General features: G+C 40.3%; 1 protein-coding gene across 1 annotated transcript in view; it reads left to right on the top strand.

Annotated features, from left to right (window-relative positions):
* Positions 1-17,537, top strand: part of LOC134537245 (klarsicht protein) — a 297,363-nt gene that overhangs the window by 76,033 nt on the left and 203,793 nt on the right. Inside the window, exons 2-4 of the mRNA XM_063377513.1 lie at positions 5,297-5,385; positions 13,513-13,694; positions 14,877-15,003. Of these exons, the coding sequence (XP_063233583.1) occupies positions 5,297-5,385; positions 13,513-13,694; positions 14,877-15,003 (398 nt within the window). The remainder of the gene's footprint in view (positions 1-5,296; positions 5,386-13,512; positions 13,695-14,876; positions 15,004-17,537) is intronic.

Below are 17,537 nucleotides of genomic sequence, written 5' to 3'. Positions count from 1 at the left end.
GAATATTGGAAATAAACATTTACTGACACGGCCTCTTAAATAACACAGCTGCAGGCCTGCTTTCAGTGATTGTGCACAAAACCCTTAAGAAAAACTACCGTGGAAACAATCCTTTTTTACTACTTACTTACAGTGTAAATAATAACGTTTATTTAACTCCTCTTCTAAATCGAGAACGTCTCGTGTATTTTTAGCTGTCTCTAAAATGAAAAAGAAAAAAAAAGGGGGGGGGGGGGTTGTTTTGAATGCTGGAGCTGTGTACGTCGTATCGTAGCCTAGGTTGATGTTTAGCTAATTGGTACTAAAACAAGGTTATAGTCAGTACTTTACCAGAGAACAAGTCTAGCTTGTTGCGACAAAGCTTCCTGTGGAGACAGAACATTTCTGTGGTTACCGGAAAGGGGGGGGGGGGTGGCATCTGACTCCCCTTCCGAAGTAACAAAATAAAAGGGGAGGGGGAAATATGTAAAACGAGTCTCTGAAAAATTTACTGACTGTTTGATTGTTGGTATTTCAACACTTTGAAAGAAACCTATAACGAAAGGAGCTGATTAAAAACAAATTAATTAAGCTCTTTCATTTTTTTATTGTTTATTATTTTATTGTTCCGTGCCCATGAAAGAGGTGGACCTCCGGAAAAAAACTTTTATTTATTTTTTTATTAATCCACCTGTATATACCCTTACTAGCATTACACTTGGGGATATGGGCTTAGTGAAATTAACATAAATATACATACAGTATATACATACATTCATATCTAAACATTCACTACAGGTTACAGTCACAAATTTAATTTAAAAGAGAAAGTTCCCTACATTAGAAAATTGTAGTGTTACTGTCTTATTTCAAGACAAAATACACATTCCGTCACGAGCTAGATGCGTCCTTGTTCCTGCGGTTGGAAGAAGTGTGTCGGGCGCCGAAGAGTGGAATTCCGTGTACCGGTGCGTTATCTACGGAGCGGGCAAGTGTCGCGGGAGCCGGGGCAACGGTCTGTGCCCACCCCGAGGTCCGTCCTGCCTTTGAATATATATACTGTATAGAAGTCGCGAGTGGATAGGATTTACTCTACGTTTTTCAGAAGCGTATGATGAGCAGCTTGGGAACTTCCACCGCTGCAGTGCGCTGCCGTAACGCCCTGTATCGTCTTAGTTGTTATTTACACGTTAGAGCGCAGCGCTGTCGCCCGCTGTCAGTCCCCGCACCCCCCATCCATCATTCACTGCAGCTCAAGGTCGTTCAACGGGAGGGGGAAGGGGTGTTTGAAGAGTTCGACACTTGTCCGCTAGGGACCACCACAAGTCGATGCCCTAGAGATGGTGGCGATTGCGGCGGTGAATTAACCAACTACCTCAAAACCGTATTAGAAGTTTTAACCTGGGCTGGCGACTTCTATACAGTATATATATTCAAAGGTCCTGCTGGAGCGGGCGACGACGGGAGATCGACCCGCCCGAGGTTCAGGATGTGTCGAGTTAGCGGGCCGCGGGTCGCGCGAATGAAATAAGCACAGCTGCTCGAACTGTTGCCCAACTGTTACGGCCCGGACGTGACATAGGCCGTGGTCTTGCGGCGCTCCTATCGGCCTGGCTCGTCCTTATCTTCAAAGTGCTTCTTTATCGCAAACACCTGCTGATACGTAGAGGCCGGGGAAAAAGATATCGTGGGTTCATCTCGTTACGACTTGAGGTTATTGTTACAAATATGTGATGGCGGTCTTAATTTGTTAGTAGGGACTGGAAAAATTCGCTGTTTCGATGTCCTCCAGGAAAATGACCTTCGGGGAAAATAACGCCTGTTCATTGGCTGCTGACTTATGAGTCGTCTCAACTAGTTTGCTTGTGATACGATTACTTTTTTGGTTGAATATCTCCCATCGGCCCAGAGTCGTCCAGATGAACAGTTAACCAATAACGAAAGCAGCTTAAAGGTATAGGAATTTGAATTCTAGCGTATCGCGAAGTGAATCCGCGAATTTTTCCGGTCTTTATTTATTAGTAAATATACTACCTATAACCATGTACCTACATCACACATTACTAATTACTATAACTGAACTATGGGGGGAAAATATTTTTTTTCCCCGTGAAAGCATGTACACAAATAGAGATGTACACCTAGATATGTGACACAAATGTTAAACATTTCACAGTATTAATAACTTGAAGCGCCACAAAAATTATTTTCGCTTCTAGATTTCAAAATAATACGCGGGAAAGAAACGGACCCAACCAAATAATCTGTTTGGTGAAGTAAAATAAATGTATAACCTCAACCAAGCATCCAGCGCATGATAAACCGTTTAGTGGACATGACGAAATTTTCCTGTGGCGAACACAGCGTATTTGGCGGGGGTCTGCACTTACTGTCTGTGTGCGTGAGTCACCCGCCCACGAGACGCCGTCTGCGCAGGACCGCTAGTACTTGTGGGGATCGAACCCGGATAGAAGGCATACGTATGGTGTGCAGGGCTTAAAGAAGAAACCACACACGAAAGTTGAAAACTGCTCAAGGATGCCGGAGCGGTGTCTGTTTATTAAAAGCATGTAAGAATACTCTGAGGGCGGATGAATAGTTCTGTTTCCGTATTTATGAGAGTGAAACTGGCTTTTTTTTAAAAAAAAAAAAATCATGCTTTCAGAATACATTTTAGACGTAGAATGGGGTCGTTACCACAACGCCGAAATACCATAACGCCGAAGGTCAAAATTGACCACAACGCCGACATCTAGAAAACTGCTGTGTACCACAACGCCGAAATAACAACTGAATGAATTTGTGTGTGTTTCTTAAATGTACCTTAACGCCGAAATACCACAATCAAACCTAACCTTACCTACCCTAGCGTAATATAACTTAACCTAACTTAACCTAGCCTATCCTAGCCTAACCTAACCTAGTCCAACCTAACCTAGTCTAACCTAACCTAACCTTTGTGGCAGTCCTGCAATGACATTTTTCGGCTTTAGTGTATCTCGGCGTTGTATGGTAATTCGGCGTTATGGTACACAGCAGTTTTCTAGCTGTCGGCGTTGTGGTGCGTCCCCCGTAGAGCCGTTAGATATTCTTGAGAGGGCTCGAAAGACCTGCAGTACACCGTCCAGATGTCGTAGTCGATGCACGCACGCCGAGAAGACCGCGCTGGAAGCACCAGAGAGTCGCCGGCTCAAAGACACCCCTGACCAACCCCCTAAGGGGTGAAGGGAAGGGAAGGGAAGACCCGCACTCGTCGACGGGCCGCCAGGCGGCGCCAGTCACGGGCCGTCATGCGCCGCTGACGGGCGGAGAGCGCGGGGTTTCACCCAGATACGCATCTCTCGCCGTCACGACGCAGATGCCGCCAGATAACACCCCTCGGGCCTGTAGAAAGCGACCCCTCGGCGGCTCGCCGTGGCCCGGGTCGATGATTACAGACCCCAGCATTTCCGCGGTGTAGCTTACCGCCGCGCTGCCCCTTCAGACATCTGTTCTTCTGTACTTCTCGTCTTTACGCGTAGGCTTACATCTGGAAAGGAAGAGCCTCCACCATGCTCCGCTCTCTTTTCCTAGAAAACACGACGTATACGAAAAAATTAGTATTTTTTTTTTTGTTTAATAAGAGGAGTACAGAGACCGGAAAAAAATTCGCGATATCAATGACCTATGGGATAGACTCAATAATCCTCTATGCACTCGCCCACATCACATGTAGCCTTCTCATTGGTTGCTTACTCGTAAAACCTGTTGACTGGAATGCTCGTGATTCGCTACTTCTTTTGTTGGAAGGTTTTTTTTTTCATTGGCCCGGAGTCCTCCAGACAAACTGTGGCTCAATCACTGAAGCAGCAAAAAAGGGCAAACGTAATAGTCCGGTAAAAATAGTGATGAAGTAACAAAAATTCCGACAGAGCTTAATTTTGGTAGAGACCTTGGGTACACCAGTAGAAATAAAGTGCCAAAAGCTCCCGTAGATCTCATGTGTGCTAAAAAAAGTTATTCAAGGTCAAATGTCAAAATCTAACTCTTTGAACTTTTAGAATGGTGATATCTTAGGAATGGTGATTCGTAGGACAAGAAATATCAGGACCATTTTAGTAGATAATTTTATAGTCTACAATTTTTGTCTGGGATATATTTTTGATAAAACTTACCATTTTTGAGAAAAATCCCGAAAACAGAAAATTTTGATCTTTGACCTTGAATAACTTTTTTTTAGCACACATGGGATCCATGGGGACTTTTGGCACTTTATTTATACTGGTGTAGGTACCCAAGGTCTCTACCAAAATTCAGCTCTGTCGGAAATTTTTTTATTTGAAATGTCTATTTGACCGGACTATAATGAATCAGCGAATATTTCTGGTCTGTAGGGAAGTGTGACCTGTCGGTTAATTCCCACGCGTAAAAAAAAAAAAAACCTTGGGCCACAGATTTGTTCCTACTCCAACTCCTACTGCAACGAATCCAGAGGGAAAATTGTGGTCAGATCTTTCGCCTCCTGTCGAGGCGGTCTGGATTCGATATCCGGTTGTGATCACGCCCAGATCTTTCGCAAGTGGGATATGTGGCGGACGTTGCGGTTGAGTTTTCTCAGGTCACTTCCCCCCCCCCCCTCCTCCCTTATACGTACTCATTCCTTCAACACTCAATGCTCATCGCCACTAGCGACTAGAGACCGGAACAACTCGCGAGTTCATCGACCTCCAGGATAACCTCCACAGTCATTATTTACACTCTCGGGAATAATGACACCTGTTCACTGGCCGCTAACTCGCGTGACGTATCAGCTAGGTCGTCTCCGTGATTCGGCACTTTCTTGGTTTCAGGTTTACACGTTGGCCCACAGTTCCCCAGATAAAATGTCGGCCAATCGCATAAACGGATTCGAAGTTGTGCTTGTTTGAATGTTAGCCTATCACGAAAGTTGAATACCGCGAAATTTTTCTCAGTCTGTACTAATGAATGAACCCCCACCGATAAATCACGAATCACGCAAGTGGACATATTCCCTCGACGCGCCGCTTTTGTTGTTTCAACCAAACGAAGAGCAGACTTTCGCTTTCAATTCAATTTTGCGTACATGTCGACAATAAAACGATGGAAGAGTTCGCGGCATTTAAACAAATAATTCGATTCATTCGGCTATAGATCGTAAGGTGATTAGACATAAAAATCCACGGAGAAAATTTTTTTTGTCGACTCTTCATTTGTGTTGGGGTTCGTTTGCATTGCACGTGTTGGCTGGCGTGTGATGCAAGGCTGTGCTGGAGTCACTGGGGTGTTGTGTTGGACACGCGGGTGTGCTGTGTTGCAGGGCCCCGAGGCGCCATGCCGCTTCCAGCGGGGCTCCAGGCCCGCTCCTAGCCGGCCGCGCGGCTGGAGGACATCCACGCCTCTCTCCAGGTGCGTGTCCACTCTTGTTCCACCTGCTCTCTCTCGCACTGCCCGTGGCCGGTTCCTTGCCCCGCTTCCCTGGTATGTCTCTCTCCCCAGGGACATCGCTGTTCATTAAAGTACACCTATCCCCTCACTTAGCATGTCTTCAGATTGCGCGGATTCATTTAGCGCGATGCCCCAGCCTCGAATAGCACGTCTGTAAATTTCAGCTAACACGAAATCTCCGCAGGCAAAAAAAAAAAAAAAAATTGGTCGCGACGCCACGAAGTCTGTTTCAACTTCTGTAAATAACAGATGTGCCGTGGAGTACTAAGGCCAAAATAAATTGGCAGGATTGACAGAATTGACATAAATAAATGGCAGGGCCGTCGAGATAAACGAAGGGCACTGGGGCAAATAATTTTGTCGGTTAAGTACCTTCCCAATTACTAAAGGGTTCGCAACCCTCCTTAATATTCTGGTCTTTAATTTTAATAACGTTCCTTGAAAGTCCTTCATTTTCACCAAAAATCCTTAAAAAATTATTAAATAAAGTCTGATATGGTGTAAATAATGTATAAATGTGCGAATTTGAATATTTTTTTTTTTTCGACGTAGCAGCAAACAACGCTTCGCGCATGCGCAGTAGATTTGAAAATGTTTTTGGCCCACGTGACTATGTTTTTATGTATAAAATATGTTTTGAATTTGTTTTCAGTATTTTGTATCTCCAACTTTTATAAACTTAAAATATGTGTTTTGCTGTCTTAATTTGAACTCATAAAGTAACTTTAATTAGTGATCAAAATGACTAACCAACAAAATTATTTTTGGGCACTAACAATTTAATTTTTTTTATATATTTCCTTGAGGTGTTTTGTGATGTTACAAATAGTTTTCTACCTCCTGATAGTGGCGAAGACGTTGAGTAAATGGGTTCTCTTAAAATTTTTATTGCACAAGAGGGTACGAACCATGATATGAGTACGCATAAACATACCCACGTACATACATACGTACCTGCCGCTGCAGGCGTGACTACCGGGGCAACAACACCCCCCCCCCCCCTTTTACCATACATCCATCCGGCCGGGAACAGGAATATCTTTTGGTCAAGGCCTGGGAGAGCTTGTATCTGCCCCGTTGCATCTTTATCATCTCGTTTTTATTACTCCCCCCCCCCCCCCTCTTTTTTCCGGTTCATCACCTGGTTTGGTCTGGTAAGGGGGGGGGGGGGGTAGGACCTGGTTGAGTTGCGCGATTTTTTTTTAATTCGTGAGTTTGCGCTGATAGTACGTACGACGAGATTTGCCAGTCTGTTGGTGATAGAATCAATAGGAAACCTTACAAGATATCTGATAACGTGCAGATAGATCTTTTTTTTTTTTTTTTTTTCAGTTATGATCACGGTAACGTTTACAGTCCTAAGATTTTTGTTTTTATTGTGGATTTTGAAAAGTTGTGCGTTTAAATATTTTTTTTGGGGGGGGGGGGGGGCGAGGGTTTGGGGGAGCCCAGAAAATTTACTTGCCCCTAGGGCCTAGGCCCTTGGTTTCTTTCATTGCGCCAGCCGGAAATTTTTTGAATCCTTGTTTTATTCCAGTCCATAATGCATTAATACATGAAAATGCGTGTCGTAATACGTCGTCGGTTAGGAAAGGTGTTTAGGCAAGCAATTTTTTTTATATGTCGAATAGTGCGCAGTCGTTGGTGAGAACGGATTCTCAGACAGTACGAAAATTGGTTTGATTGTCTGGAACATGTTTACTCATTTGTGGAAAACTAAATACTAATCATGTGTTTTTGCACCGAGAAAAATACATGGTTTGGTGCAGGAACCAAAATGTTGTAGGCCTACCCGAAGCATCCCTGACTGTTGTTGCAGGATCAACACTGAGATTGGTTGTCAGGTTATGTGAAGTGCCAGTGGTGGATACGAATTTTTTTTTCGGAAGGGAAGGGGGGGGGGGGGGTTGTTTTTTAAAAAAAATTGGAATTTGTGTATTCAAAAAAACTGTATCTCTCGAGCAGGGAGAGTGCATTGTGGTCTTATTAAAAGTGTGATTGTTTTTTGAACACACATTTAAGTTGGTGTAATTTAATTAACAATTTAAATATTCGTTTTTAAATACAAATTTAGTTAAAATATTGGACTCTCATTTCGTACCTGTCTTCCCCCACTCGTAACATTGTTTAACAAACAGGTTGCCCTTGAAAAGCGCTGAGTCTCCTTGAGTGGTTGGATCACTGTTATTTCTGCCTCGAGCTAATGTTAGTGGCATATACTTGTCCCTCGGGTGCACAGATTAAGCTGGGTTCACAGTAGACAAAATAACGGTAACTGCAGGTCGTGTGCGTATGATTCGATCGCCATTTTTCCGAGCACACTGATTCAAACAATGGGAGAGACGTCCTGTACGTGGTATGGAAAGGAACATACTTCCTTTCTGTAACGGACGCATGTCGCAGTGAAAGCATAATAGGATGCCATTTTGGCGGGACTTGAGCAATGTTTATTTTAAAACCAAATTATGGCAAGAAATGTTCGAGATTTCACAATGTTCAGGTAATTAATGTTTTAAAAATAAATTAATGCAGTTATAAAAAGTCACTAGCCAATAAAAATAAATACAAGAAACTAAAAAAGAAATTTTTTTCTTGGTTAGAATTGTTAACTAAGAATTTTAAAGATTAGTTTATGTGTTGAAAAATTTGTTTACAAACTACTGGTCAGATGTCATAGTTAATATAGTTATTTTCTAAACTTACCAACAGATGTCGAATACATGGCGATATTTCATCGGCTAAAACAGTAAGATATAAATTGTGAACAGATTTCTCACAAGTGGTGTACACAGTCGTGTTCATGGCCTGCCATGCACTCGCTTATTTATTTATTTATTTATTATGAAACACAGCAGTAGCTATGCGTGGTGCAACAATGATGTGGTGTTTCTAGCGAAGGTAATGTAAATGGCAGGGAGTCACAAGTCACATTTTTGCAGTGACCGTTGTTACCCAACACACGCGCAGTCGAGCACAATCCTGCCGACATAAAAAAAAAATCCACGGGACATTCGAAGCAGTGATAAAACACGTGTGTCACTGGAGATGTTGTCTTGACCTGAAATTAGCGATGGAGTTTGGATAACCGGTGAATTGTTGGAGGAAGCTGCGTTTGATATGCCACCTGCAAGCATTAAAGTAAATTAAGATGTTTCAATTTCCTCTTTGGCTTTCCAAGCGCACGACTGCACAATGTTAATTGGCGCCACAACACCCTCGCGGTTAATGACTGGGTCGGCTAATTGCCTTCCCTGCTATCTAGAAGTGAAGGTTTCAGTTCGCCATAAGCTCAGCGGTGCATGTGCATTTCCTGGTGGGAGATTAGCCATTCACTGTTTGGAAACTACATTGAATCTACGGACTCATCAACGAAGCATACAACTCAAACACACGAAGTAGTTTCGTAGTTTCAGATAAATGAATCTTCTTAGAAACAATGGTGGTTTCCATATGCCGAGTTTTTTTTTTTTTGACGTGACAACGTCTAATAAATCGATGAACGCCGGCTGCACGCACGGAAAAGTGTCCCGTTACGCACATTGTCCCGTTGCGCACATTGTCACGTTACGCTCATTGTAAGCTTGCGCCGCATCTATCTCTCTTCCACTCGATTGGAACAACCATCGATTTGACTTTTTCGAGGCTCATTAAACTTTAAAAACTCCCATTCGTTTCCTACTTTTCCTATCATCGTCCTATCCTTAACAGAAGAAGTTAAATAGCAAAAAGGTATAAAAGTTAAAGTTAAAATAATCTCTTTGTTAAAGTAATAAATATATTTGAATTAATGAGTGCAAAATAAAAACAAATTTATCAATTTTTTGCTGCGTCGTAAACAAGGCAAACACACACTTGGAATAAAAGAAGAGTGATTTTGTTATAGACTTGACTGCTATTTGCACGTTTTTGTTGATACATCGAGATTATTTTAGAGGAATTATGTTCAAAGAAAGTTAACTCAGTGCGATTACGAAGATCTCTGGATAATTAATATTTTTTTTTGTAAACATAAGGTGAACATTTTTAATAGTGTAGCGGAGAAAATTTTTTTTTTTTTCGAAAGTAAAATCTTGACTCTTGCTTCAATGATGTCTTTCCATGATCATGTTGTTCAGGCGGGTAATTAATGTGTCATATACATGCATACGACTAATGTTGTTTTTAGTTCCACTGCTCTTTTGTTATAAATATGAATGCCATATTAAATTACAAACAGAAGTTTGCCACTATTGCCTAATTTTAAAAAAAATGTTAACATACAACCAATGTGCCAAATCATTTATGTTGGAAACAAAAATGTTTTATCGTACGAATGCACTTGATCAATTTTTATTCGTCTAGTTGAGTAGAATAGGGTATCCGAATGAAGAAGAGCCCAAGTGGGGCAAACGCCTAAGAGCCTTTAGCCTAACAGGCCCGGAAGTGGAAAATAATTGACTGGGAAAACATTTTTTTCCTGCAGTGAAATGCGTGGTAAGAAAATTTTTTTGACGTTATGCATTTTATTTGTGATTAAAGGAAAAGTTCTTTCATGGGCTCAGGAATGAGTGTTGTGTGCTCTTTGAATGATTCTTGCCGCCGGCCGGGAAGATTGATTTCAAACATTTTATGTACACACCACATTGTTTGTTTAAACGGCATTTAATAGAGGAACCAAGAATGGACAAGAAGTATGATATCTCAATCACACAGGGGGAAAAAAAAAGAAGCCAAAATCAGCGGATGTCAGATGTTGAATACATAGACAGCACAGATAATTTGGTGGAAGGAATTAGTCAGGAAAATGTCACGGCACAGACAATGACGAGACAGAAAATACGGATGAACAACAACCTAGAACAACACGGCGACGTGCAAACTAACTCAACGATGGTGCAAGAAATATAATCTATGACAACACAACGGAAAATAACACGACACACGGGCGAACCTAGCGATGAACTGAAAAGATTCAGTGAAAACTAGCAATGAGTGCTGTGTGTTTACTTTTCCCTCCGTGCTGTGTAAGACACCGGGAAACCATTTTGGAATCCCCCTTGTCACGATAGCCTCAGGAGCATCGTTATATGGGGCCGGTGCGCCCTGGAACGAGCATCGGGACTCCGCGTTGTAATTTGAAAGCATCGGGAGCGACGCGCAGAGAAGACGGGAACGGGTCTGCGCGGTCACGAGTCTGTGTCAGAGGAGCGCAGAGCGTCTGCGCAGAGCGTCTGTTTATGCATGCGCGCGCGAGGCGCGGCCCTGCCTTTGTGTGCAGATGTGTGACGGAACCCAGCACGCGCCGCCGGTCTCCTTCAAACTATCTCGTTACGTCATTATGCGCGAGCTCCAGATCGCACACCGTAAACAAAGCCATCCTCCGCTTAATTGCGTTAAATAATATTTCCGTATCACACAAAAAAAGTATAGGCCTATGGTTAAGTACTAATCTTGCTTTAAGATCAAAATGTATAACACACGATTCTCTTTTTTTTTTTTTTTTTTTTTTCAAAATACGCACTTGACATTTTAATACATATATTCTTGTAGGAAAAAAAAAATGCGTTCTGTTGGGTTCTGAGTCACTTCAACTTTTAACCGACGACAAATGCGGCAAAATTACAAGTCATTGTTGTGCACTAAACACATATCGATGCTCCTAAAGTCACTTCACGTCTTCAATTATTCATAACCTGAACACGACGTTTTAAAAACAAATTGCAAAGAATATTATATTCAGCACGAAACTCCCATTTAAAACAATGTTAAAACTGGGTATGTGGAATACTAGCGCCGTTAGTTCGCAAGTCGCCACGAGGTTCACTAAGCAGAAAACAGAAAGGCCAGTTTATATCGGTGGTACCGTATACAGAAAAAAATTCCAAAGAGGTACATCGCCAATGTATCAACATGCATTGGCACCCTGCGAGTGTAGGCGTGTGTATATTCATTCACATTTTTACTTAAACAAATGCTCAGCGCATTGCCAACTGCACATTGACGCATACTTTGAGTAATAATGAAAGTATTTTGACTGTTCCCATGACACAATGTGCAGAACCTGAATTATCAGTCTACTTATTAATCTTCTTTGGAGTAAACCAAATAACACAAATGGTAAACAACTGTGTGTTTTGGTTCAGATATATGATTCATAACTCAGTGGTTATATGGTCATTGGTTTGGCTTACACTCGGACTGCTTCGTGGTTAAGTATGTCGAGGCCACACGTAGGAGAGAAAACGTAAGCTATTTTCGTCTCACTGGGAATTCCACTGACATCTCTGTGTGGCTGTTCAAACAGTAGTGTGTGGTTGTATTTACACGAGAGAGAGGGAATGCAAGGTTGGTTGAAGGCTCTGAGCGTTGTGTAACTGTGATAACCTACTCACCTCGCGAGCTACTTCCATATCTAGTGCCGTTGCCGTAATAGCTACACAGTCTTATCATCCCAGGGTAAATATGTAGTTTAGCGATATTTGCGAAAACAAAATGTTGAAAATCTGAAAATACTTTTATTATATGCTTTTTAACTTCCTCTTTTCGTTAAACCCGGCGGAGAAAAGAAATTCCAAGTACTTTAGGAGATATCTAATTTTTTAATTTTCATGGTTGGGCGATATTTGTTTAAAAAAAAAATTAAAAATTCCGAAAATACTTTTATTCTATGCTCTTTAACTTCCTCTTTTCATTAAACCCGGCGGAGATAAGAAATTCCAAATACTTTAGGAGATATCGAATTTTTTAATCACGTAGGTGAACGACTACATCATTTTCTACTATTGGCAAAGGAATTTCTTATCTCCGCCGGGTTTAATGAAAAGAGGAAGTTAAAGAGCATATAATAAAAGTATTTAAGGATTTTTAACATTTTTTTTTTCGCAAATACCGCCAAACTACATATTTACCCTCATTTACACTCTAGGTATGAAACTGCTGAAAATTACTGCAGGTCATTGTAGTCTCAATGCTTAACGGCTGCAACTGCTTCGTTTTGAGTGTGTATGGTGTTTATGAGTGTAATGGGAGGCCTCGTGGAAACGAAATCCGGTGCCTGGGCTTATTTGTAATGCTTTAGTTTACCCTGATATGAAGGAGGAAAAAAAATTCCTATTGCTTATATAATTCGTAGGAAAACTTGCAAGTTTCGTGATTGCTAAACATTGTTATATGAGTATTGTTTTAGCCGTGTAAATTATTACTTTTTGCTTGTATAAAGATTTTCACGCTTTAGTTTGACAGGGTAATTATTTGTCACGAATAATTATTTGATTAACTAAATCACATACCGGATTTAAATAATGAGCCCACGTGCACGTAAATGTGTTAAGTCCAACTAAGATTACTCTAGATAAAAAAAGTTATAAAGGAATACCTTGCGTGCAATATCAGTTGGTTTTTTTTATTGTCACTTTGTGACAATATGGGTAAATATTGTTGATAAATTATTTTTATTTTCGCTCAAAATATCCACATAAAAATGAATGATAATTATAAACTCAATTGCACAAATCAACAACTCTTTTCCACACGAATAAATAAACTGTAGATTCTTTAAAAAAAGAAATAAAAGCAATATGGCAGCGTCAATTGTCAGGCATTACGAAAACTGAGGAGTAGACAAACACAAGCAGCGTTACGAGAATTCCGAAGCATCACTGCTGCGTCATTTCTACCTCTCCCCTGCCGTAACCCTTTCTGGCCGTTACAACTAGCATATAGCATGCTACGTTACGTAAGTACCTATCTCCCTCCTTGCTTTCTTCCCATTCGACCGCTAGCGCATGCGTTGGAGTGGCGTCGCCGCTGACGCACTCTCCTCCTCTACCGGTTCACCCACCACGTACCTATTACTCTCATGCAGTCGGAATTTCCGTAACGCTCGAAAGAAAAGTAAAGAGGTTTCACTTAAAAAAAAACTATTTTTAATAAAAACTACTTGATTCGATTCAAACCATGGTTTAAGCCGTGTTTGAAACCACTGTGGTTGTAAGTCAGCCAACCCTGGTGTTGAGGATTGATCCTTAGACCATTGTTGGGCCAAGATGGCGGGCTCGCGGGTGGAAGGGCGGAGTGGCGGAATGGCGCAACACTTGGGTCTTGTTGCAGGCTGGTGCGCTGGCGGCGCAGGCGGCGGCCGAGACCTCGGGCCGGGGCGAGGCGGCGCGGGGCTGAGCCGAGGTCTGCCGGACATGCCCGAGCGCGGGGCCCGGCCCTGAGCGCGTCCCGCCGGCCCTCCCCCGCACCCCCTGCACCCCCAACAAGCACCGCACCCAGCATCATGCCCGTCGGTGAGCATGTGTAACGTCTTCTCATGTTGCAAATACGCCTTAAATCATTCCATTACGGGCCCTGGACCCAGGATCGGAGAAACCCCCCCCCCCCTTAATTTTACATTCATGTGCTACGTTATAATTGCATGGATATTTCTTACCTACACTCGTTTTAGAACGTTGTTTAACCTCAAAATACAGGGTATAATTATTGTTTCTATTTTATAAGTCCAAACTAAGCTTCATTCATAAAATATTTTGTATATTTTTCTAGTTTGTAAAAAATTATAATAGTTAAACATTTAAAAATAATCAGGGCTGAGCCAAGGCCTTGGACCCAGTGGTCCACCCAGCCCCTCCCTTGTGGGGGGCCATGACTACAATACGAAACTCTTATGTAGATTTCTTAAAAAGAATGCAGAGCGTAATAAATATATGCTAATAGTGTTTTCAACTACATTTCTCAACCAGAATTGTTAAACTATATAATGAAACGGCCCCGATAAAAGCGAAAAAGACTTGAAAAATACCAAACCCTGCCCTTACGACCTGATTTCAGACAAGGAATTTTATTAAAATACTGCCAATCTTGTTAAAAATTCATTAAACAAATACTACATTAACGTTTCCCTTTGTCGTTGTGAACTTTGGTTCTCATCATCCACCACACCGTGGTTACAATTTCCGTTCCATTCACAAAATTTCTCCCACCAAATGCCTTATATGTAGAGCTATGATGTTAAATATCAATAATTATTAGGGTTTACACAGTTCATGAAAAACATGAAAAACTAATGAAACTGAAGGAATGGTCACTAAACTCATGAACAAGCGATCGTGCTGGAAGTCCCGAAATTTAATTTCAAGAATTATTTTGCTAACTTTCATTTTTTTCAACTCCCAAATTGAGTTTTGAATCGCACATTAAATAATCTGTAAATAGTTTAAATATGATCACTTAAAACATGTGGAAAGAATCTCAGATTTTTGTTTTCTAACATCAAAATTGTCACTTTTCTTTTGCATAGTAGATCTTTTTAGTATTATTTTTACTTCTGCTTAATACACATATAAAAATAGCCCTGTGTTATAAATAAATCATTAAGAAGGTTTATTCACATAAAATAACATATTACTGAGCACTAGTTGTGATCATTGTCGGCAGTGTAGCGGGACTGAAGGCGGTGTGTGTCCTTGCAGGATTCGAGAACTCCGCGCTCAAGATGAGCTTCTCGCTGTCCTCGCTGCAGCCCTCTGGCGACGGTCCAGAGGGAGTGGAGCACGCGAGGGGCGAGCGCCCCTACAACAGTCTCACCAAGAAGCCCCGGTGCGTCTCGGTGCTCCGGCAAGCAACAGAGATGCCTGTTCAATTTCAATATGTACCAAAGTTTCTGGCATTCGATAATCATTTTCTAAAATTACTACAAAATTGTTTTCACGTCTGTGTATACCAATGTAAAATCCATTAGATGGTGAAGCTTTTCAAAAAATTTTAATTGTAGGTATTTAAAAAAAATCCAGTTAGTATACTAAATTATTCAAAATTAAAATTTTTGAAATATTCTAGTATTTTAACTGATGTTGACCAATTTTCCAACTGACTCTGAAGATTGAAAACCAGATTGTCGGCAGGAAATTATACACTCTTTTGAGTGGTGAATTCAAATTTGTTTTAGCTTCAGTATATCTGTAATTATTAGCGATTTTTGTAAGGTAATGTGAAGAAATGGCAAAACCCGAAATGTGAAAAATCTCCTGAACAAAAGATTTTTTGAGAAAATTTGACTTTTTTTTGTTTAACCGTACAATGGAATCCAAAAGTTTGACCATTAATAACTGAGACATGCTGTATACATAACTGTAGTTTTTACTTGGTTGCTGCTGCGCTGTAGTAGCCATCGCACCCTCAACTTACAGGTTGTAGTCCATACAGGCTTATCTGAACACTTTTGAAATTGACCATTAAAAAAAAAAAATACTGCCCGTGGAATTGGGAATGAAATAATGAGTTCTGTCGTTGTTTTACACCAAGTTAAGAGGGAGAAATAGTAACTGAGATCATTCATCTTGATTTCAACAAAAATCTTTTTTGTGATTTTCAAAATTTAACTTTATTAAAGCATGGTTAATAATTTAATAATATGACGTTAATACTGACTAGCTGCTACTTAATGTTTCTCCTTTGAAATCATTGGCATGATTATAGAACTCATTTTTGTGGGTGGATACAGCTATAATATTACTGTCAGTAGGCACTATTTTATGCCATTTGAAAATCTCTGTGTGCATCTCAGCCACAATGAAAGCAAATTTTAATGTTAAACGATGAAACAATGAAAAATAATTAAGTCATAAAAACTGTAAACAAAAAAATGGCACTGTTCAGTTCCTTTCTCTCCCCCTTAATTTGGCACCAAATTGGAAATAAAGTAAGTTTCTGTACTTAACACTGTACAGAAAGGTCTTATGTTGCAAAATATATATATTTTTTTCATGTACATTATAATAACATTTACAGTGGTAGCGACATTTTCATACTTCCAACACTGTAACAGTCACACCTTGTCAGACACATATATACAAGTCATTGGTAAAGACCTGCCAAAATCACTTTTTTTTCTGGTGGCGTGTTGGAATCCACAAACCTGTGCACGATAAAATAAGTCTCAGGTTTATCAGTGGACTTCAGCCACTTTTCAGTTTCTCTCCTGATTGTACATCATTTGGCAAGATTTTTTTTTTTTTTGTGATTTTTTTTTTTGGTCTCTAGTCCTTCAAGGCATGTCAAATAACCTGTGCTTCAATGGCAAGTCCATAAGGGTCAATAAGTATACAAACATTTGCAGTCTGGACTGTCACCAAATAATATGGAAAATTATGCAGGTGTCTGTCATTAGGCTCGTAACAATGCTATTCAGGCATGTGGCAATGCTGTAGATAGAATTTTGTGATGGAGGTGGTACAGCATAACTGTTATATCACATTTTATGAATAATATTTCTTTATAATTAAATATTAAAATATCATCACACTGAAATCTCAGGGAATAGTAGACTTTTAGAACTCCAAATTTAACACATAGAAATTCAAGTAATAAATTGGCTTGAGAAAAGAAAAATGAACATATAATAATTCATTTTTTTTAAAAATAATTATTTATTAGTCAATTGTTTGATGATTTCCTTTTAAACCAGTCATATATTAATGTTATTAAATACATGAAACACACATGTCAAGTTTCTGTGAAAGATATGCTTAACACGTATGCAAACTATCATTAAACATAGAATATTTGTTCATTTCAATTCCTGCCGCATGTCTCGCTATAATAGGGAGGAAATACATTATAGTAGCCCACTATGGATTACAATAATCCTTTTAAAATAATCTCTCTGTAACATTATGGAGATAATTGTAAGTCACTTTTTAGTTTTTAAATCCTTGAAGGGAGAGGTCCGGACCCAACAGTCCTTTCCCCGGCTAAGTCCCTGCAAGTGACTAAGAATCCTAAAAGTAGATATTATGCAAGGATCCACCTGTGTTTTAAAACTATACTCTACAAGTAGACGTAGACACAAACAATAGTTCTCACTGGAAGCTGGTAAAAAATTAAGTAACGTAACTTTCGGTAGTTTCTCTTTACGTTATGCCTCAAATAATATTCTTTTCCAAGTGGTATGTAATGTGCTTTCAGTGTGCAGGTGTAACTCAGTTACATATTACTGTCCTTGCAAGACAAGGATATACTCTTGAGTTTTTTTTTAAAAAAAAGTGCTTCAAGCTTTTTATACGTTCATTCATTCTACTGCAGTAGCGAGCAGTACATTTTTCGAAGGCTTGTTTCTAGTGGCCGACCCAGCT

Source organism: Bacillus rossius, chromosome 12, assembly GCF_032445375.1.
Source record: "Bacillus rossius redtenbacheri isolate Brsri chromosome 12, Brsri_v3, whole genome shotgun sequence".
Lineage (NCBI taxonomy): Eukaryota > Metazoa > Arthropoda > Insecta > Phasmatodea > Bacillidae > Bacillus > Bacillus rossius.
Note: the sequence above shows the minus strand (reverse complement) of the source record. Positions and strands in the feature narration are given on the sequence as shown.